Genomic DNA, 23,582 nt, shown 5'->3' on the forward strand with positions numbered 1-23,582 from the left:
CCAGGTACATCTACCCGCCCGCAGGAGAGCCGCGTCCCTCCCTCCCTCCCCCGTCTCCTCCCCTCCCCCCGGGCCGGCTCCGGGCGGCCCGCGGCCTGAGCGGGTGGGGGTGGGGCGCACCGGGCGAGGGCCGGGCCGGGAGGGCGCCGCGGCGGGGAGGCCGGGCGCCGACCCGGGGCGTGGGGAGGAGGGGCGCCGCCGCCGCACGGAGGACGCGGGTCCGAGCGTGCGGGCGCGGCCGCCCCCTGCCCCGCCGAGGGCGACCCCCGGAGTTCGGGGTGTCCCCCCCGCCCCCCGGTGTGGACCTGGGCGCGGAGACGCCCGTGCCTGACGCCGCCCCGCGCCCCGGCCCGGCCCCGCGGAGCCAGCCGGAGGGCGGCGCGGCCGAGGAGGCATCTCCCCGGAGCGGCCGGCCCGGCGCCCTCCGCCGCGCGGCTTGCGGGCTCCTCTCTACTTTACTCCACACAGGCTCCCCGGCTGTCACGGGACGCCAGGCTGCTCGGGGATTGGGCGAGAGTTCCGCTCACGGAGGCGCCCTTGCCGGAGCCTCCGGGCCTGCGGGCTGCTCGGACCCGCCCGGACCCCCCCCCCCCCCCCCCCCCCCCGCGCTCCCGGCGGTCGGTTTCCGCGCGGAGCCCGTGCTTCACAGCCTCGCCGGAGTCCGAAGCTGGGGCTGCAGCGAGCTGTGCGTAGGGCTTGCTTGTGATTTCACCAGGAAAGCAGTCCCGTCCGCTTAGTTGTGAGGGGACCCCGGGGAGCTGGCGTCCTCCTCCCCGGTAGGATAGTGCGATACACAGCGTTTACCGAGTGTCACCGCTCTCTGGGGGGAGGCGGTGACAGGTAAACGCCCGCCCGGCCAGGGCGATTTCCTTCAGTGTGTGCTGCCACAGGGGGGGGGACCAGTGTGGGTCACCTTCCAGGTGACACCTCTTGTTGGGGGACTGTCGGCGCGCTCCGTGGCTGGCCTCCCATTTATTACATGCTTTGTGAAAATTGTTCTTCTTCTTGGCATAGCTAGCTGGTAGGTGGGCTCCTTGACATTATGGCTGTGCTTCAGGACCTAGCTGGACCCTGGACAGAAGACGCCCTCGCCTAAGGATAGACTGAACTGAATTCTCAGCTCTCGTTTCTGTGCTCTAAGCACGCCCCTGGCCTTCCCTGAGCATCGGTTTCCTAGCTGTAAAACGCTCTTGCGTGGAATCCTTGCCAGGGTTAAATGACTAGGCATATGGCAGTTACTCAGTAAAGATTAGATTTCAGAATTATGAAGAACCATTTGGAGCTTTCATTAGTACTCAGGTTTTTGTTTTGTTTTTTTTTTTAATATTGGTGAAGTCATTTCCAGATGGAACTCAGCAGCTGAATTATGTCCAAAAAATGCACCTCTTTTTGTCAGATACTCGCAGTATTTGTCTCCTAGCTGTGTGCAGTAGGTAAGGAGCTTGTGTGTGCCTTAGTGCCAGAGTGTTTGCCATTTTAAAATAGAATTCATGCAACAGATTTCAAACTAGGGAGGAGAGCCGGTCTGTTTGAGTACCACTGTTTGGATTAACTAACCTAACTTTTCTTTGCTGGTTCCACTACATAGAACATTTGTGAAAGATGACAAAACGCCAGTGGAGTGTTGCTGGTTTTAAATTAGAATTCCCAACTTATTTACTCTGACTGTAATTAATAAGATAAGGACAAACCTCACATTACTTGGATTCATTTATTTTGTTTAAAAATGTAATCCAAGGATACAGTTAAGAGCATTTACCATTTATATGAATCATTAAGGTACTTTTCTCAAGGAAACACTGTTTCCTGTGCCTCTTGCTGCTGTTTTCTTTTAAAACAGAAAAATAGTGCTGTACTATTTTTCAAGGTTTTATTTCATGTTCATATAGTATAATTACATGAAACTTTGGAAAGCGTTACTTTGGAAAAGTCAAAGAAGAAAAGGGAAATGTAATAGCAGAGATATAAACTGGGAAATAGTAAGCTCTCCTTTTGGCCGTCATAATCCTCCCCATTTTGCTTCATTTTATTTTGTTTTTTTCAAGGCAGGCTGGCCACTCACTCAGAGATCTGCCTGCCTTTGCCTCCAGAGTGCTGGGATTAACACACACACACACATTTATGGAAATTACTCACTATAGCCTTCGATGTAAGTCACTTGGAAGAAAAATTCCTTAGGTGCTAAAACTCTCATGAGACTGTAGAAGAAGTCGAGTTTTTAGAGAGATGACAGCGGTGATGGGAGAAATTCCACACCTAGAGAAGGAATTGCTGTTGGGTCTCAGAAGTCCGTGTCGTGGCTAACTGCCATTAAGGAGTTGGCAGAGCGGGGTTTGCGTTGGGGAGCCTGAACCGGGCAGCTAACTGGAGGGTCGAGTGATGTCTTTATGTCTTTCACTTGTAAATCAGTTTGTGGGTTGGGGGCAGTTTCCTGTAGTGCCTGTGCTGAAGCCTCTGAGTTACTGACTGCATTTCTGATTGTTATCTTTCAGTTGTAGATCAGTTTGTGGGGTTGGGGGCAGTTACCGGAAGTGGCCATGCTGATATCTTTGTGATTTACTAACTGGGTTTCTGATTGTTATCTCTCACTTGTAAACTGGCTGTTAACTAGTCCTGAAGGTTATCAGTTGTAAATTAGTTGCTCACTAGTTCCCATATTTGCTGCCTAATTGTGCTGACCCCTGAGGAGTGGCTTTGCTTGGTGACCTAATGCCTTCAAGTTTCTCTGGTATAGTTAGTTACCTGACGACTCCTTTAGGCTTGTTTTCGTGTTCGTGAAAGGAGATACTGTTAAGTAAAAATCTGTATGAAACAGTGACTTGCAGACCCATAAAGGAACTTTGAAGAGACAAAGAGTTACGGATTTTAAAGTTGACATCTCTTATTTGTTGTTGAGTTAAATAATTGATAAAGAATGTAATCTTTGGTGTATTAAAATATTAATATTTTAAAATAAAATATTCTTTATTTTAAATTTATCTATATAAAAACATTAACGTGGTGGTACCCATTTTATAAACTACATGGATTTTGTTGAAGTCCTTTTGTGCACATTCCACACAGAATCTCCCATAATAGACTTGCATATTTAACAGTGCTCTGTGGGCTGGGGGGTAGCCGGTGGGCGACGCGTGTTGCGCTGGCAGGAAGACTTGAGTTTGGACCACCACCATGCACATAAAAGCCAGACCCTGCTGCACATGCCTATGACTCCCGCCTCGGAAGGTGGGGACAGGCACCTGGGCGCCCTGGCCAACCGTAATGATGAGCGTCTCGTGCTGTGAGAAACTGGGTCCCAGGCAATGAGGTGGGAAGACATGGATGTTCTTGGAGTCTTCCCTGGCCTTCCCAGGGGCACGTGCGCCCCGGCACAGACACACAACGTGCGTTTATCATTGACCAACTGTCCAGCTTCTTTTTCTTTTCATATGTCCAGCTTGTCCTGATGCCCATTATGGTGGATGTGAGTTCTGGCTTAAGTTAGTGCATAATTGATTAAAGCCACAGTTGTGGTTTCCTCAACGAAGGAGAGCTTCAGTGAGGAGCTTGAAAGCCTGCAGGTTTTAAAGGTTATGAAATGCTGTCCCTGTAAGATAAGAAACATGTTCAGCATGAGGACATTCACCGTCAGGTATAAGGACTAGAAGTCCGCTGCAGTCCTCTGCAAGGACAGGGGTCCCTTGGCGGGACTGAGTGGAGCCGTGGGACAGTTCACAGGGCTGCTCAGGCTGGTGTGCAGTGTAAGCTTACACATCCTTTATTTCCGGGTTTGACCATTTAGTATTTCCCAACTACAGTGGATCAGAGAAGGTGAAACCCCAGATCCCGGAGAGATTGCAGCGTAGCTTGGATCTCAGGTCAGTCTCCAGGCGGATTGTATTGAGAAAGAAAATGGGAAACTTAAAAGTCTGAATTCCTTGAGATTTAGGGGACTGGGAAGGTACTTGGTAGATACAGTCCTAACTCCCCTTTAAAAGCATAAGGACCTCAGTTCAGATTCTTGGTACCCACGGAAAAGCCAGGCATGGTGATGCAAACAGTTCCTGAGGCTCGCAGCCAGCCAGCCTGACTGGAGCAGTGGCTTCTAGGTTCAGTGACAGATCCTGTCTAAAGAATAAGGAGTACAGTCAGGGCGGTGGCGCCTGCCTTTGGTAGCAGCAGAGGCACGTGAGTTTGAGGTCAACCTGGTCTACATGGAGAGTTCCAGGACACCGAGGGCTACATGGAGAGACCCGGTCTCAACAGAACAGAAATGGAGGAGTGAGGTAGAAGACTCCCTGTGTCGGCCTCCTGCTGCTACACGCTTTGTGCACACACAATTCATTAGTGCTCCTATGTCATGACAGAGTCTTTACCCCTGTTTGAAGGTACTAGACCAATACAGTTAGAACCCGGTTAGAGCTTCTAAGTGTTAGAGCATCTTATCTCGGGATCTAAATTCTTTTAATTTAGTGTATTTGTTCATCACAGTCCTTGTTTTTAATGTCTCAATGGGAGTCTTTAAAAGTTATAGATTGCTGGTTTTGCACTTCGAACTCGCCTATGTGGAAACCTTCTTACACCCTGTCTTAGTGGTTGGATATCCTGTGTGTGTGCATTATCAACTTATCAGTTTCATTTTGGAAAAGCTCTGAGTGTAGACTTATGTCTGTTATTATAGATGAGGGAAACTGAGGCACAAGAAGACATCTCCAAGGTGGCATGCTTGCTGTGACTGGGGGTTTGAATTCTAATCTACACCCTTAACCAGTACACCAAAGTAACTTTCCTGTAGACATGATCATTTCCTGCGCCTGCTTGGCAGGATTGTGTAGTTGGAGAGGTTGGGGTCCATCATTAGGGAAGAACATTGTGAAGAGCCCGTTAAGCGCTCTCCACTGTTAGGACACCTACCTTTATCATCCCACACTAGAAGAACAGTTGGTGGTTTATGTGGGACCCTTAGTTACAATAGTGAACATTTTGAGGACAATCATAACTGGTATTTTAAATAGAGAAAAAACAACACCTGTCTAGGAGCAGATACCTAATGAGACAATCAGACTTCTGTAACTCAAGAATGAGGTCCGTGGACTGGAGAGAGGTGCCTGCTGCCAGATGTGGGTTCTCTCACGAGGACTCACATCAGAGCTGTCCTCTGACTTGAACACATAATCTGTACTCAACAACACACATACACTAATGTGAAAAAAAAGTTCTTAAAGAACACGGTGCAAGAAAATGCATTTATTTGTCATGGAGTACTATTTACTTAATGGAAGCTTTTATTTGCTGTGTCATCGTCTATTAAGAGATTTTAATGATCTTATTGTCACAATTCATTGTGTAAAAAGAATCTGTTGCATGATAAATAATTGAAGTTAGGATATCCACTAGAAATATTTGGTTTTCTAAGAAAAGGCTTCTGGCCGGCCTAGATGAGGAGATTTGTTTCATTTTCATGAGTAACTTGACTTTCATAAGTTCTTTTTTACCTGCCAGGTCCATGACTAAAAACCAAATGTCTTAATATTGACAGTGTTTGGGATTTTGGTTTGTTTGTTTGTCTGCTTACTTGCTTGGTTGGAAGATTTCCGCTGAACGAGTTTTGCACAAGCCTGCTTCAGACTCCAGAGAGCTCTGCCCACCCTCCGCTCCCTGCTGATACTGAAGTGGAAGTGTTCTGGGGACTGTTTCTCTGTAACCCCGCTGGCCTTGCACTCAGTCCCCCTGCCTCTGCCTCCCAAACAATGGGATTACAGATATCCACCAATTTTAAAAGAATGTCTCACTTTATGTTTGTTGACTAGACATTTTAATAAACTTCTGGCTCAGATTTTTTTGTAAAGATTTGAAGTTTCTCTCTTTGTCGCTTTTTTCTTAAAGATATAGCAAATATAAATATTTTGCTTTTAAATATATTTTTACAGTTGTGGTTTTCCTAATACTTAGATAACCTGCTCACTATCCTTAATTTTTCAGATCATAAAACACAGGTTTAAAAATAATTTCAGCTTCATATTGTCTTAGTCTGATTCTTCCAACTAAAAATTCTTACCACGCATATATACTAGTAATGCATAATGATTCTCCAAAAGTTCGGTATTGGATAATATTAAATTTATCTCTGTGGAAATTGTAAGGAATGTTCTCTACTCCAAATACCTTATAATAAACACAGTTTAACCACAGAATTCTCCTAGTATTATATGTGACTAGGTGGGAATTCTGACCTTAGTGGGAAGTAGGTATCTACCTCCTGAAAACCAGCTGCCTTAGAACAAGGCAGCAATTCTTAATATGTTCATAGTTGTAACTAGCTTTTAGCCAAGGACTGGGTAGAAGCCAGAAAAAGACTCCAGTGTAACTGAAGTATCCACAGGCCTGTGGTAGCCCTGGGTCAGCTGTGAGGTTTTCATCCATCCAGTTCATTTTCAGCCTATGTTAATAAAGCCTGATAATTTGGACGATACAGGTTATAACATGAGAAACACACAGGAAATTAGTGTTCTCCTAGACTTACCCAGATCGCATGAAGAAGTACTATGTTAACTTTTATGCCTTTGAAAGGAAAGCTGCCAGACTTAGGAATAAGATAAAATGCAAGCCGTGAAAGGAGACACTACTATTTTTAAGTCCCAGCAGTGGTGGCCCACGTGGACACAGCAAAGCACTAATTAGGCAGGTCTTCGTAGGGAACCAGTCAGGTCACAGCCGTCTGATGAGACGGTCCGGAGACAGGAGTGTGCTTCCGGGAGTCCTGAAGGTGGTGGCAGGAACGGAACTGTGTTGCCTTCATTTCTATGAATGGGCGATTTACTGTCTTTCATGTAAATCTTTCTGTTTTCCTGTCTCTTCTTTGCAGGTTTTGTACTAAAACAAATAAAATTCTGTGTGCATTTACTTGGAGTATAAGTTAAACGCTATTGCTATCCTGTTCAACATAATTGCTTTTCCTCAGGTGCTGCCAAGTGCGCGGACAAGGACCATGGAGGCATGCTTGTGTGGTCCCCGCACCACAGCGTCCCAGACACCAAACGTAAGTGCCTTCTCAGACACAGCACAAACATCGTAGGGGACCGGCCTGCTCAGAGGGCAATTTACGTTTTTCTTTTAGTCTTTTAGATGCTCTTAAGAACTGAATTACCTTCGTTTTCTTTCTTGATGGAAACGTCCATTATGTTAGAATGTGTTTCCCTTTGAAAGATAGTGAATTTGATCATTTCAGTTTGTGTCAGGCCCGTGAAGAACGCAAACCCTAGGATCTGATGGCTTTGCCGCTTGAGTCCTCAAGCAGGGGTGGGGTCACTGGCTAGCCACTCACAGGCTCCCCCTCCGCCTATGGCGCAGTAAAAGAAAGGCCTCAGACTCCAGGGAGCCACTCTCACCGCCATCCACAGAGGAAAGGGGAGAGAGCACTGCCTGCAGCCCTCAGGTCATCCGCGCTCTCCCTTACTGGACGGAGACCTTCTGGATCCTTGACCATGCACTTGTTGAATCACGCTGGGGCTTTAGACTTTAGTGTGATGTAGCGGACCTGAGTCCCTTCCGGCACCTCAGATAGGAAACACGCAGGTACAGCACCAAGACCCCACCCCTCCATTCAGCTCCCAAGCTTGCAAATACCCACAGCAGCCACACGGCCGGCCATCCCAGCAGACATAAAACCCGCTTTTCTTTAAAAGTATTTCCTAGCATCTCAGGAACTTATGTCTTGTTATGATTTAGTTAGTCTTGAGAAAAATAGCCATGTCCTCTCTGTCCTGTGCGCAGAGCGTAAGCATGCTGCTCCGTGTAATCAAAAGATTGCAGAGTGCTGTGTCCACGCACCTGGTAGTCCTCCTGCCCAAAAGCTCTAAAGTATGGGTGAGGCTCCCCCTGCCGCTGAGTCCTGTGTGCTGCAGGTGTTCAACAAGAAAGCTGCACCGAGAACCTGAAAGGCTTGCCTTTTCCAGATTTGCTCATTATTACACGCAGAGGTTTTCATTTATAAAACAAGCCTCGGAGTGCTGTGGAATTTCACTGTCTTGGACAATGGTGCGGTTTTAGCAACATGAAAACCAAATGCAGAAAGGTAATGCTTCTGTTAGGGTGATGTCCATGTGAGCTGTCCTGAGGCTGTGACCAACTCTGGCTACGTTGTGGTAGAATCTCTTAGGGAACTTTCTCTTCTCTACTGGTGTCTGTTCTGACCCACATCTTAGAGGCGGTACCTGTGTCTTCTTAAAACTTCTGTCAGGTTGTAGGGCCCAGCCAGGGCTGCGACCACATCTGCTCAATTGGGATGTCTTAGTTTGCTATCTAAAGGTCTATGATATATTCTTGTTATATTTGGTCAGCATCTTTCTAGGTCTGTGGTCACTTAAGTACATTCTAAGCAACATATAATAATCAAGAGAGACTGTGTTGTTTTATCATAAATTAAGAGAAGGAAACTAAGGTACAAAAGTTCAAATTACTCCACCAAAGTGTGAACAGAAAAGCAATTTCAGGCAGACAGTACCTATACCAGGGTCAGAATTCTTAAGATTTCTGCTTCTCAGAAACATGTTTAAAGAACCGATTACATATACATTTGTGTGATACATTTGAAAGGGATAAAGGAGTGACTATGGACACCACCTAAAAGTGAATCCCGAATGTAACTGAACACTTGGTAAGAGCCTTGAAGTAGCACATCATTGCTAAAGCTGCTTCTCTGAGTCCTTTAGTTACACGTGGAAGCTAAGTGGAAATAGAGCCCTGCACCCCATAAAGCAAGCAGAAGCACTGAGAACGTTAAGGAGGTTGAGGCATGCTCAGGGTTCCATTCTCTGGGATAGCTTGCAGAATTGTGGGTGTCAGCCCCGTTTATAAATATGAAAAAGGGTCTTTCACAGCCAGGTATTTCTATTAAAAACTGTAATTGGAAATCAAGGATTATCTCAGGATTTTACAGTATAAGTAGGTTCCATTGTCTGCTTCCACATGGGTGATTGTCAGCATACAAGGATAACTGGAGTAATGTCCCTTAATTTAGTAGTAGTTATATCATGTGTGGTCATGGGGTTGGCAGGTAAGTGAAGTCCTGAACTGGTGGGGAACCATTGATTCTTTGTCCTTCAGTAACATTCTGTGGATGGTAGCCTTGGCAATTTTCTTTTTACTCAGAATAGTAAATTATTTTACCAAGTTTAAAAAAACCAAAAAACTAGATCTGAGAAATTGGAGTTTGTGAGAGTAATGAAATAACACGGTTCCATTACAGTGGATGAATATATCGCCATTGCAAAAGAGAAGCACGGCTACAACGTTGAACAGGTATGTGGAGAAATGTGTGCACGTTTGTGTGTGTGTTGGAGCGTGTACCTGTGTGCATGCCGGAGGTCAGTTTCAGACTGTCTTCTTTGATTGCTTCACCCTTTTTCCCCACAAAGAGGCCAGATCTCCCCGTCCCCATAGCAGGGACTCTAGCTGTGTGGCCCCACTTCCTGCCTCGAAGCAGAGATGTGTAAGCCACGGGTCTCACCCTGGGTCAGAGGGGAGAGAGCAGCTCCGCCTGAGCGGGTCACTGGGAGCGCTCTGTACAGGGGTAAACTGAAAGTAAACTTTTTAAAATTGATGCGCTTGTCTATAGAGTGAAACAGAAATTAACCTTTGGGGGCATTTTTGAAGTTATCGGTGGCCTATTTTATGGTTTTAGTTTTTGTTTGGTTATTTAATTTTGAGACAGTATCTTGCTGTGTAACCTTGATTGGCTGGAATTCGCAGCAATCCTCCTGCCTCTGTCTCCCGAGGATCATGCCTGTTACCCATTTTGTTTGTATACCTTCTTTGTCGTTTTGTTCTTTTGAGACAGGGTCTGTCTGTCCCTGGCTGCCCTAGAGCACACTCTGCAGCCCACTAGCCTCAACCTCACAGAGAGCCTCCTGCCTCTGTCCCCCAATGCTGTGATCGAAGGCGAGCACCCCACGCCTGGGGTGCCTTCCTTATTACCTTTAAGAAAGGTTATCTTTCAAAATATGAGTATATATTGGCTTATTTTCATGTTTATGTTGAATTTCTATTATCAGAGTACAGAAGTTTATTTTAAGCTCACCACTAAAAATTCTGTGTCCTTTTTTTTTTTTTTTTTTTTTAGAATGAAAGTTTACTCATTAGGCAGTGCTTACTGCCTTATAATAAAGCCTCTTGCTACTACAGTAGAGGGAGGAGGAGTGAAATTTTTAGAAATGGCCTTTCAGTCAAGTCACTGAAGCTATTTAGATAACTTCTGATAATTATATGTATGTATACATTATGGTAATAGCAAAGTAAACAAATATTAAATACACAGTTTTTATTAAAATGCAAATATTGAATGTGTGATAAAATAATTAAATTGAACAATTGCAGTGGAAGCGATTGAATTATTAGAATTATTTAGCCTATAATATAATTCTGAAAAGTTAAATCTTGATGTTTCTCTGTTAAGTCCAACCGAGGGTGTCTGGCTCTTTTTTGTAATTGATAATTTCATTCCGTTTGATTGCTGTCACTTACCCAGTAGCTTTCTTTTAGACCATTTCCCTTACCTAATGACAAATTGATAAACTGGGTAAAATCTTGTCATACAAACCTGCCTTAGAGTTAGTCATTTCCCCAACAACCAATGACATTGGACCCGCAAGCCCTCCTCCGAGCCTGGTGTGCGCACATAAGCAGGGGTTGCCCGTGTAAAGGCCCAGCCCAAGCTCTGGTAAGGTGAGGTCACAGGCTCACACTGTAGCGCTGACACGTGTGGCGGGGGTCAGTCATTGGAGTCCCGCGGCCTCTCCTCACAGGCGCTGGGCATGCTCTTCTGGCATAAACACAACATCGAGAAGTCCCTCGCGGACCTGCCCAACTTCACGCCCTTCCCGGACGAGTGGACGGTGGAAGACAAGGTCCTGTTTGAACAAGCCTTTAGTTTCCACGGGAAGAGCTTCCACAGGATTCAGCAAATGGTAGGGTGCTTTTGGTCCTCCACGAATTACCATTATGCCAATTACCTTATGATGGGATTGGATACTACCTACTTGCCACATAGATGTTTTTCACTTAACTGTAATATTAAGAAGGATTGGAAATGAGTGAATTTGCTGTAGTATTTTCTAGTTGCCCATGCATAACAGGGGTGTGGCGTTTCCTTTTTATCTCAAATGTGTGAGTAATAGTTACTAAATTAATTTGATGGTTGTTTTTAATGGGGGAATAATAATTTTACTTTATTTTTGAATGTCTTGATTTTTAACTTTAGGATTTTCTTTCATTTTGCATGTAAAAGTCCTTTTACTAACTTAAGTTAGTAAATAAAGTTAGTAAAAAATAAAGTTAGTAAAAAAAAGTTAGAGATACATGAGCCCAAATCTACATCATTCTTCCGCCTCCCCCATAACTCCTCCCATGGTCCTTCCTCACCTCCTCTTCAAATTCACAGCCACTGTCACTATTGTTGCATTTACGTGTGTATGCACGCACATACACGCATATATGAACAGCCTGCTGAGACCAGTTAGGATTTCTTGTATGTACATCTGTCCAGAGCTGACTCCTTGGAACAGGACAAACTAACTAAAAAGCAGTGCTGCTGAATACTAACACGGTGCTCGTGAGGTGGAGTTAGTGTCAAGATTGGCGTAACCCCAAGATGAAAGTCCATCTTAAGCCTGTGTGGCGTCTGTCTTCAACCTGTGTGCCATGCCAGCGTTGTCCATGTCCTGTGTGTCATTCCGGCATTGTCCGTGTCCTGTGTGTCATGTTGTCCATGTCCTGTGTGTCATTCCAGCATTGTCCGTGTCCTGTGTGTCATGTTGTCCATGTCCTGTGTGTCGTGTCAGCATTGTATGTGTCCTGTGTGTCGTGTTGGTGTTGTCTGGGTTCTCCTGGGGTTGTTGGTGCTTTGTGGCTTTTTGTTTTTTCAAGGAAAATGTCTGTTTGTACATGCGCGTGAGTTCGGTAGTTGAAGGGGACATTTTGGCATGTAGTTTACATCCTTCCAGTGTGACTCGTGCGCTCGGCAGCCACTGTAACACCTAAGACTGTTCAGTGGTCCGATCTGTCTGCATTACGCACTAAGATGTAGATATAAAACTGAAGGGATCTGAAAGCTCACGGCTAAGGACTGCCTAGCTCTTTGCTACCTGGAAGAGGCCAGACTCAGGACAACTGCATGTGTCTGTGAGGTGTCTGTCAATTTCCTTTGTGTTTCAACCGCTCCCAACTAGAGAAAGCAGAGTTGAGTCACTTGAGGAAGCAACGCTGGAAGGAGGCAGGTGCTGGCCATGCTGGGACCTTGGGGGACACGTCATTGAGTCAGTTGTCACACTTTCCTGCCCCCGGAACCAATAGTAACGTGGGTCAGCAGTGTGAGGGATGTGGGAGCTGTGACTGGTCCAGCTCTCCTCAGTCCTGCCTGACGTCCGGACGTCGTCCTCCTGCCCTGAGTGTCACACACCGTGACGTGTTACTCATCAGTTTCCAACAGTAACAGGAATTTGTTTTTAAGCTTCCAGATAAGACAATTGCAAGTCTTGTAAAGTATTACTATTCTTGGAAAAAAACTCGCTCAAGGACAAGTTTGATGGATCGCCAGGCTCGTAAACTCGCCAACAGACACAATCAGGGCGACAGGTAGGTCGTGTGCTTTACCCGTGTCGCACGGTTGGGCGCTGTCACTGGATTGTGTGTTTTCGTACGATCAGAAGCTGCTGTAGCGCTGTCTGTGGTAGGAAGCCGAGTGCTCACAGGGCGTGGAGGAGCTTTCCGCGCTCAGGCTTCCTTCAGTGCTGGTTGTTGAGTGTGGAGGAAGGAATGCGGTATGGCTCGGGGAAGGCCCTGGCACTGTGCGGCGTCGGTGCCCAGCCCTCCACGCACACGGGTACGTGTCTGTGCAGCCTTTCCGTTCACTGAGGCTTCGTTGCTGTGCTTGTGGTACCTGGCTATACCACGTACAGAACTCACACCCCCAGCGCGACACCAAAGTGCGGGCCATCCCCCTCTTATGGAGCGGGGAGTGTTGCTTGAATGGTTCTGTAAACCCGAAGGATGACTGGCCTGAGGACGTGGGGTCCCGGTTACAGCTGTTCTGCCCAGTGAGAACCCTCAGGCGCATGCAGTGAGGTGACTGGAGGATCCACTGATCTTTTGTCTTTCAGTGATGACGATATGGAAGAAACACACCCAATGGACGGGAACGACAGTGACTATGACCCAAAAAAAGAAGCCAAAAAAGAGGTGACGGTCCACGCTTGTACTTGTTGCACTAGGGCTGCTCAGAAAGACCGACGTCGTGACGCTCAGGGGTAGAGAGCCTGGAGCCTGGGGTGGTGGCACCTTTAATCCTAGCGCTTGGGCTGCAGAGGCAGGTGGATCTCTGTGAGTGTGGGGCCAGCCTGATCTACTTAGAGAGTAGATCTACTTACACAGTGAGACCCTATCTCAGAGCAGAGTGGAGGGATGGCATGGTGTGAAGAGCACGCACTGCTCCCCCAGAGGACGGGAGTTCCGTTCCCAGCATGAGGCCTAGTCAATACCCCTGTCCTCAGTGGGCACCCACACTCACACACAAACACACACAAATAATTAAAAAACAAACCAGCACCCACATGCACACACAAACACACACATAATTAAAAATTCATCTTTGGGGAAAAGAAGAAAGACTTCTGTTTAATGGTTTAGGAAGCAGGCGTCAGTGGGATTTGAAGTCTGGAAACTACTGTGATGTGTAAAGCTCTGCCAGCCAATAAATGGCCGTTTCGGGCTGTCTCCTGCCGCACTGTTAGTCCATAATGCACTGAAGAAAGAGGCTACCTTTACAGGGTAAGAGTTGTAAGATTTTCAGGTTTCCAGTTTTGCTCCCTGGTTTTTCTCAGAAGTCTCTCCATGGCGAATTAGAAAGTGGTGGCCGGTGTGTGACGAGCAGGGCACACGGAGAGCCGGCTCGGGAAGGCCGTAGGAAGGGTTCAGCTGCCTCACTGTGTTGGTGAGGAGACACAGCCACGAGAAAAGGCTAACCTGGTACACGTGCTGTTTAGTAAGGTAAGGATTACATATTTGTGAGGCATTGAGTGCCGACAGAGGCCGTGAGCGGGGCCGCAGTGAGCACAGTGCTGGAATGGTGGACTGGCTGCTGGCCTTGAGCCTCAGTTTCCCAGTGTGTGGTTTCCCCAGCAGCCGTCACTGCAAACTCTGACCTGTCTGGTTCTTACCATCCTGTGACGTTTCTCCACTCATGACACTTAAAATCCTCATTATGTCAATGTGATGTTTTCTAACTTCCCCATTTGCTACATTTTAATGGTTTTTCAAATGCCAGATACCTTCAGATTCCTCAGTTTCATGTGTTTTGCTTTTGCTTCCTTGAGCCATAAACACTGTGGTTCACTTTTTTTTAACATAAAAAGAAAAAAAAAAAAAAAAAACGCAAACTTATATATACGTGTGCCTTTGTGTGAATATCTGAGTGCAGGGAGCTGTGGAGGCCACAGGAGGCCGTGAGGTCTCCTGAAGCTGGAGTTAGGGGCAGTTGTGAGCTACCCAGGTTGGTGCTGCTGTCAGAACCCCGGTCCTCCACTGAACCCTCCCTTCAAGCCCGAGCGTCACTCTGGAATTGCTTTCTTCCTGTTTTTCTAAAGTCCCCTTTTCACTCTTCTGCTCGTCTTACTCCAGCCGTCTTAGAACCGAAATGCTTAATCAGATATGTCTGTATGTCAGATATGTCTGTCTACCAAATAGAGGCCAGAAGTCAGGTGTCTTCCTCTTCCTCTCTCAGTTTCTCTCTCTCTCTCTCTCTCCTTCCCTCCTTTTCTCTCTCTCTGTGTCTGTCTCTTTCTTTCTCTTTTTCTCTCTTTTTGAAGCAGGGGTCTCTCACTGAGCTTACTGCTCTAACTCGATTGTCTGGCCAGTGAGCTGCCGGGATTCCTGTCTCTCTGGGGTCATGGACATGGCCCAGGCTTTTGTGAGGAGACTGGGGTTTGCCACCCAGGTCCCCGCTCCGCACAGCAGACTCTTTCCTGCCTGAGCCGATCTCCCAGCCCTCTATTTTACTTATTTTTGCTGTCTGTTTGCCTTTTCTGATATTATGGCTTTTTTCCTTTGTGATCTACTTTATTATTTTACTGTCTGCTATTTTGAGCTGGCTATTCCCGCATTTTTATTCTGGTGTACCCAGGAGATTTTTCCTTCTATATTTGGTTACTCTAGTGCTGGTATTTTCAGTGGCTTTCCCATTGCATGCTTTGGCTCTAACCCCTATTGATTTATGATTTGTGTTTTTACCCACAGTTTTGGTCACATCCTGTTTTGTTTTTGGTTTTCTTAGCTTATTCAAACTTAAATTCAGTGTTTTTTAATTTACATATAAATGTATTGATTATTTAGTCACAGTTCTTTCTTGGCTTGGTCCTCTCTTTGTGCAGACTCCCTCTTTTTCCTGAGGAGTGTCCTTTACCAGTTTGTACTTATCTGTGAGATGTCTGAGGCTGGAGTGTGTTCTTCTAAGCAGCTTCTGTATTTGCTTCTAAGCCACTAAAATTGGGGACTTTTCAAGCTGCAAAGATCATATAAGTTTAGGGCATAAACTGCGTGGGGGCCGGCCCCTGGGGTGACCCTGCGCGGGGCCAGCCTCTGGGGGTTTTCAGGTGAGACTCTTCAGGGTTTCTTTTCTTCAGACTGACGCTGGCACGGCTGCTTCTGGCCCTTTCCTGTGGCAGAGTGAGCGGGTCTGTTGTCCTACTTACATGGTGATGAATGTGCCTTCCAGCATTCTGCCCTTGTCTCTCGTGCCCTCCGTGGCCCCAACAGAAGCCTGGGCCTTCAGGCCTTGCTCCCTCTCGCCCAGCTGCTCATCCTGAACTCTTCCTCCTGCCTCTAGGCTGTGGAGAGAAGGCCTTCCTTCACTGCCAGCTTGAAAAACCTTCGAGTCAAGGATGTAGGAGGCGTCTCTGAACATGAGATCAGCCGTAGCCGCTATGAAATGTTAGGCTGTGTGGTGGCTTATGCCTGACTGTGCGGTTCTAGGGGTCCCAGTCCACCCTCTAAAGAACCAAGGTCAAATGTGTCAGGTCTTAAAAATCCATACCATGAAAGTCAAGTCACCGGTGTCCAGTCGAACCTCTGTCGGTATACAGTGTTCTGAAACTCCAAGGGAAATAAAACCTTCCTCTTGCCAGCCACCATGGCCCATGCACTCGGGAGACAGAGGCAGGAGGATCTCTGAGTTCAAGGCCAGCCTGGTCTACAGAGTGAGTTCCAAGACAGCCAGGGCTACTGAGAAACAGTTGAAAAGCAAACAAAAACCCCAACCCCCTTTCTCTTTTCACAAGCTGCCAAACATGCACGTGTAAGTGCGGAGAGGCCGTTGCTGGTGGTCTCTGTGGGATGTTATTTGTGGCCTTTGTTGTTTGGGGCTCTTCCTTACATGAGCTAATGGGAAGAATTTACAGTGTGACTTACTTTTTTCCTTTTTCATAGTCTCAGGACCTAGAAACTAAACATTTTACCGTATTAATCACAAATACATTTTATCATGCTGTCACACCCGACCTATGTGTCTTCTTTGGACTTGAACGTAGTAAAACTACTCGGGAGTATTTTGCAGTGCAGAAGGTCTTTCTGTTTGTGGTAGACTGTCTGCTCTGCAGGCGCTGGTGGGAGACCGCCTCGCTCTTCTCACTCTGTCCTCGTAGGGTACTGCCGAGCAGCCTGTGCAGACCAGCAAGATCGGCCTGGGCAGGAGGGAGCACCAGAGCCTGCAGCACCGGCACCACTCCCCGCGCGCCAAGTGCCGGCCTCCCAAGGGCATGTATCTGACCCAGGAGGACGTGGTGGCTGTTTCCTGTAGTCCCAATGCAGCCAACACCATCCTGAGGCAACTGGACATGGAGCTGATCTCTCTAAAGCGTCAGGTACTTCCTACAACGGGGCCTGTCCTGATTCCCGCCATTTGCTCCTCTGCTTTTGTAGTTTGCAGTGCTCTTTTCTAGGAGTTGCAGCCTGTGGGGGTCTTTTGGGGGCGGTGTTTGTTTGGGGCGCAGGCTCGACCCCACAGCGGTGGTGCTCTGCTCCTAAGCAGCATCTCCAGCCAGCGTTGTTACTCAGCATTCAGTCTAAACAGATCTGCAGCTCACTAGGCTTCAGCAAGGAATGATAACCATACTGTTTGCAAGCCTTGGAAGCTGAGTCAGTGACTCTGACTTTGAGCACAGCTTGTCTTCGCTCCGAGGCTTTTCACCTTCTCTCGCTCGGCTTCTGTGTCATCTGGGAGTGAGTAAGCCAGTGTACAGGGCTGGAACTGTAGCTCACAGAGTAATAGTTTGAAACTTGGTTACGTTTAGATTGTACCACTTAAATGCAAGACCTTGAAAGGTTTCTTAACCTCTGTGTGCCTTATAGTTAATTTTCTATGTATGGTTCTAAGAAAAACAGTCAGGCCTGCTTCAGCTCCTGTTTGAGAACATGTTTGTCTTAGTGTATTTGATGGACTGGGAAACTTGAGCATAATATGAATTTTGTGTTGGCCAGCATGGTTTTGTCCGTGAGAACCTGCTCCTAGTTGGCTGAACACATTCCCACACCTTTGTTGTCTAGGAGCTATGTCAGTTCACACTGTGTGGAGAACCACACACCTCAGCTGCCAACTGCAGCCAGGTCGACGTCCTCTTTACCAGCCTGAATGTCTTTGAAAGGTCAAGTGCCATCTTCATTGTAGCAGGTATACATTCTGTACCCATTGAAGGGTCTACCCAGTGGGTATACTTTCCCCCAAAGATGCAGGTTTTTGTTAATTGCAGATTTGATATCATCACTTTTAAGAATATTGATGCTGTATTTTACAGAACTAATTGTATTTGGCACACAGAAAGCTTGTGAGAATTGAGTGTCTTTTTTAATGTATCAAAAACAATGTTTTATACCTAGCAAGTACTAGTCACTGTTATCATTATTATTACAGAAACATTTGCCATTTGGTAGCAACATGATGGTGATGGGAAATGGTGACAGAGCTTACTCCTTGTCCATGCCAGCTGCCTGTGGTTATAAACAGCACTGTTAAATGAGTGTAAAGTGGGACTTGGGGTGTAGCTCAGGGGGAAGCTTGCCTACCAGGACCAAAGCCCCGGTCAGCACGCCACACTGCCACCCCACCCCCGCAGAAAGGATCTGTGTTATTCTCTTATACAAAGTCTTAGCAGCCTGTCCAGGTGTGTGCTAACTGAACAGCAGCATGTGTCTGTTCTTCTGAGCTAACCCTCAGGTGGTTCTGGCGTACGTCCTCTTCCCTTATATGTGCTCACCAAGCTTTACTGAGTGCATGCTCTGACCTGTGTTCTGTTCTTTTGTGAAGGTTCAGAATGCTAAGCAAGTGAACAGTGCGCTTAAGCAGAAAATGGAAGGTGGAATTGAAGAGTTCAAACCTCCCGAGGTATGATGCTGAAATAGTTGTGGTTAAGCACCTGTTCTTTTGAGGTACCCAGTGCTCAGGTTTTATTCTGGTCCCTTTTGAAGATTTCCCAATAGGTCGATTTATCATGCCTAATTTTTCATTCACATAGTTGTTCTTTTGAGTCTGATCTTTTTGTACTTAAATGAATTCATGTCCCCCTGCCCTCAGCAAGTCCTTAGGAAAAGTGCAATAAGAGCAAGCATAGTGTAGTTCACGGAAGGCTGATGTACGCCTGGGCACAAGAGGTGTTTATTCAAAGCCCTTTTCTGCCAGTGTGAATTGGTAACACTGAAAGAATAAATGACAAGGGGTTTTTCTTACACAAAATCATATTTTAAGATACTTGTTTTTGTCTTAAATTTCAATGAGGATTTTTCTGTATGTATTTTTTTACACTCTGCCTGAAAATACAGAATCTCATTTATAAGAATATATAGTACCCATTTGTGTTTTGTTTCTGTGTTCATAGTTAATTACAGGAGAAGTTAAAACCCCTAAAATCCAATCAAGTCTTTTTACAAAAGTTTCTGCTGTAAAATCTTTGATTCTTTTTTAAAGACTCCCAAGTTACAGTTGATATTGTGACTTGGCCTTTCTGTGTATACAGTGATCAGACAGTTGTATGTGTTCCTGTGGGCCTTTCTGTGCCTCCTACGTCTGACCAGATAGCTACAGATGGAGCGGGGGAGGGTGGGGGACGGCGTAGTACAGGAGCAGGGCAGAAACAGTGCTCTCCACGGTAAGATTGGGTTATGGATGGCAGTGAAAAAGCCATCCATCAGTGTGCACAGGTCAGAAAGCGGTCTCATTTCAGGCCCCAGAGGTAAAATACTGTCATGACGTTGAACTAAGGGAGTTGTAATATAAAGCATTTTATTTTCCTATATTATTGCAAAGGGAAACTTTAAATTTTGGAGTGATTATTTTAATTTTGTATTTAGTCATATAGTGAGTATATATAAAGCAAAATTTTTAAATACTGACATTTCATAATTTAAAAGTTATATGAGTGCAGCAGGATTTAAAAGCATGGCCGGGTCCAGGCATGAGTGCATGCCTTTAATATCAGCACTTAGGATTCGGAGGCCAGAGGACAGCCAGGGCTACACAGAGAAATCTTGTCTCAAAAAGAGCTTGGCGGGCTGTGGTGGAAGGGTGTCCTAATCGCCTGGCTCGGCGAGTTAGCACAGCTGCTGCCAACACTGGCAGCCGTGGCTTGATCCCCAAGATCCACATGAGGGAAAGAGAACGGATTCCTGAGAGGTGTCCTCTGACCTCTGCATACCAGCATGCCACACGCAGGCCCTACACTAATAAACAAGCAAATGCTCTTAGAGTATGAACCACTAGGAAGAAGGTTTATGCTAAAAATTAGGAAATGTAGAGGTGGCTCAACAGTTAGAGCACTGGCCGTTCCCCCGGAGGACCTGGATTTGGTCCCTAGCACCAGCATGATGCTGGCCACCACCCATAACTCCAGCTCCAGAGGATCAGGTGCCCTCTTCTGGCCTCCACGGGCACCAGGCAATTAGCACACAGATATACATGCAGGCAAAACGTACACATGCGTAAAACTTAAAAACAAAAAAAAGTTTGAAAATATAAATGAAATAAGAGTATTTCTAGGAGCTTTTCTACTAAAATTTCCGGTGGGGGGGGAGGCTGAATAATTTATAATCAACAGTTTCTTTCACACACATACACACACAAATGCCCAAATAGTTTTACAAGTCTTCACTGAAGAGTTCATTATGACCTAAGGCTTTCATAGCATTCTGGGGCCGTCTCGCTCACCACCGTGCAAGAAGATGGCCCAGTAGCAGCAATGTGAGCTCCGCTCCGTCTGCTCCGTACAGACAGGCAGCTGAAGCAGGTGCCGCTGCACGGAGGTGAGCAGGGCTTCGGGGCGCAGGCTAGCTCAGGACCACCAGGAGCCCAAGGTAGCATCTCCTGCCGCTCAGGGTTTTAGACCCCATGCTCAGTGCACATCCCGCGTCCATAAACGTCCAGCAGGTGTCAGAGAAGAGAAATTTGTTTGGTGGACTAACATTCTCAGGCGGCTGCTGGCATAGGGTCTTCAGGTGTTTATGGTGTCTTTGATGTAAGGGCAGTGAGCAAACTGAAGTCGCCAAAGTCTCAGCCTTGAGAACGGGCCCAGTGAAGTGTAGATGTCGCTTGGTGATTTAGGGATCTCATATGACACCTCATGAGCATATTTGTGTTAGCCTGTGGTTGCGGGCAGGGCAGGGCAGCTGGCAGACAGACTCTGAACGCTGATCATGTCCCATGGAAGACCTCGAGGACGGTCCTTCTCTGTTACTAACCTTGGCAGTAGCTGCGTCACTGAGTGCAGTGCTCGCCGTCATGAAGGAGCTTTACGTATTTGTTTGGTTTCACGTTTTTGTTTTCATCTAGAGTAACATTTGATGCAGAAAGCACTGTCATGTCCACAGCTACTGATTAATCGCCTGTTTTGTGGAGTCAGTGGACATTGTGGGAAGTGCGGGGGAGGGGGACACTCCCCATCATCTGGCTTGTGAGGACACAATGGGAGTGATGCACAGACACAGGGTTAAGAGCGCGTTCCCGGCAGAGCGAAGAGGGCAGCAGCGGTGCAGAGTGGAGCCGACACTCAAATGCAGAAGCTCAAAGCCACCCAGCAGGCGAGCTGACACCGAGATTCGGTGGGCTATAAAACACAGCTTTCCTCAAGAGTCTTGTCTGCCTAGAGAGGCCACTGAAGAACATGAGCAGTATAACCAGGGGTGCCATAGGGATTGTTCGGCAGGAGCCGGGGGAAATGTTTTCGTAAAAGCTGGAAGAAGCGTGCCTTTAAGTTAGGTACAAGGGGAAAGCCCCAAAGCTTCTTCGCTGTAGCGGGGAGGTGATGAAGTGGTGTCTTAGACTGACAGGCAAGCGTCCTCGTGCTAACGCTGAGCACGCGAACAGCGTCTCGTAAGAAGCAGATAGAAAGGTCATCCATAGGAATGACAACACGAGAGTAGAGTTCGAACGCATGTGTCTCGGGAGAAGCTGTGTTGGGAGGAAGGGTGTGGTTTCAACTGACAGTGGAGGCAGCCAAGTCCATGGTCTGGGAAGGACGAACAGCAGTAATTGGGAAGGGATGACACTGGGGTTCTCTACCTCTGTGTTTGCTTGCAGCCTTTGTGATGGATACTCAGGTTCCTATCCTTGAGCAGAAAATTTAACTTGGTAACTTTTTCAGCTCTTGAGAAATAATATGAATTTACCACTGACAAAATGGAGAAGCAGGTGAAGAGAAACTGATTTAGCAGGGAGGAGGCAGGCAGTGCTGGTATTGAGACCACCTGCCTACGTTGCTACTTCTAGTGTCTTCTTTTCAACAGTTACTTCCAAAACAAGGGTGTTCAGATTAGGGCTTGCTGAGACAGCTGCAGCTTTGACCACAAGTCATTCTGGTTGTCCTTCCTCAAAGTTTCTGGGGTTTGTGAGAACTTAAAATCAGTAACTTAAAACTCCTATATGTTTAAAATACCTTGTTCTATTTCTCTTCAGTCTCCCTTCCTTCCCTGTCTCCATTTTGTCTAACGTATTTAATCCTGTCAATTTTCAGCATCTCGTTCCTGCAGTCTCCCGCCAGAGCTACCATCCATAGGCCATTAACTTGTCACTGAAGACTGGACCCTACAACGTGAAACTCTGGGCTCCTTGGCCCATTCCCAAAGCTCTAGATTAGACGCTTACTCCTTGTCCTTCTCCTTAACTGTTGAGGTCCTCCATTCTCTTTGTCCCCTCAGCAGCAGTTTTCACACAAATATAGAGAGAGGCATGGTCTAAATTCTTAGTCAGAATTCATGTTTCTCTTCTTCTCCTAGATGTACATAATCTTATACCTTCGTAGTACTAAAGCTACATCATAGCTGCATTAAAATGGATGTTGTTAGGCAGTTAAGGAAGTGGAGGGGCAGCAGGCGTGAGCGCTGGCAGCCCACAGCGGTGCTCACCATTCTTTTCAAGTGTGTCTCTGGGGTTACGCCCAGAGCAGTCGTGGCCTGGAAACCAAGTCCCATTCCTTCAGCCACTCTTGAGCTTTCACGCAGCTCCTGTGTGCCCTGGGGCCATTCTCATGTTCGGTTGTCTTCCCCACACCGCTCCACATCCGTTCAGCAGCCGTTCTGTGTCAGCTCACGCCCCGGTGTTCCGATGCAGTGCTCTGGGTGATGAGAGCGCTGTCTGTGCGCGGCTCCCTCTGTGAGGACACAGCACAGCTTCCGAGAGGCCTGGAGCACGCCTCAGGATCGCATGAGTGGCTCTGTATGATGAAAGCGCCTCACTCAGCCCTGCAGAGTGGTCAGATGCATGGACATCGTGTTTTGTCTGCACGGAGCCTGAGCTCTCCCTGAATGTCCCAGCGCCTTGTTGCTAGTGTAACCCAGGTGACCCTCATCCTTGCCTCACCTTCGCCGGCTCCCAGGCGAGCCTCTCTTGACTTCTGCCTTCTCCAGGCCTCAGCGCTGTGTTCTGGTTAAATTCACACCCCCCTTCGTGTCTTACCCCCTCAGCCCTTGACACAGCTCATTAGCTCAGTGCAAGCTTGCTGGCCAGCCTTGTTGATCTTGCCGCCTTTCTTCTGCTTTAATCCAAATCTTGCAGAGTGCTGGGAGAGCTCGGCCTTCCCCCACTCAGACCTCAGGGTCCTCTGTGTGCACTGTGCCTTTCAGGCACTTCGAAGGTTTGGATGAAAGTGCATTTTTATAGTATTTCTGTTTCATTTTTGTTCCCTTTTTGTGACGTTTTTCCCTCAAGTCAGTCAGCTTTCATTGTCTCAGGCACTGTCTCCATTTTTAGTTAAAAGTTCATCCTCAGAGCAATTTGTGAGGTGTTGCCATTTGCCTGGGAGAGCCCCAGGATGGAAACTCAGCAGGAGAAGCCGGCCAGCGAGGATGCGCTCACTCTCCCTGGGAACCTCGGTTGCTGTCTGTCCAGACCGTCCCGGCGCTGTGCATATCCGTTGCTGTAGTTATTAAAGTGCAAATACAGCACAAAGCAAGTGGAACTCTGGAGTGCCCAGTTGAGAACTTGATGATGTCTGTGCAAGAGAATAGCTTCTGTTGTCTATATAAGATTGTTGACAGCTGAAGCAACAGTTGGAAAAAGAAAAAAAAAAAAAAGAAGA

General features: G+C 47.0%; 1 protein-coding gene across 1 annotated transcript in view; it reads left to right on the forward strand.

The window, feature by feature from the left end:
- The window catches only part of Rcor3 (REST corepressor 3), a gene marked incomplete in the record, with an annotated part of 40,068 nt that overhangs the window by 5,418 nt on the left and 11,068 nt on the right, over nt 1–23,582 (forward strand). Inside the window, 7 exon segments of the mRNA XM_055609253.1 lie at nt 6,941–7,018; nt 9,227–9,279; nt 10,782–10,943; nt 12,485–12,609; nt 13,134–13,212; nt 16,668–16,886; nt 18,326–18,403. Coding sequence (XP_055465228.1) covers nt 6,941–7,018; nt 9,227–9,279; nt 10,782–10,943; nt 12,485–12,609; nt 13,134–13,212; nt 16,668–16,886; nt 18,326–18,403 — 794 coding nt within the window.

This window comes from Psammomys obesus, unplaced genomic scaffold (genome assembly GCF_907164565.1).
Source record: "Psammomys obesus unplaced genomic scaffold, mPsaObe1.curated_primary_1811, whole genome shotgun sequence".
Lineage (NCBI taxonomy): Eukaryota > Metazoa > Chordata > Mammalia > Rodentia > Muridae > Psammomys > Psammomys obesus.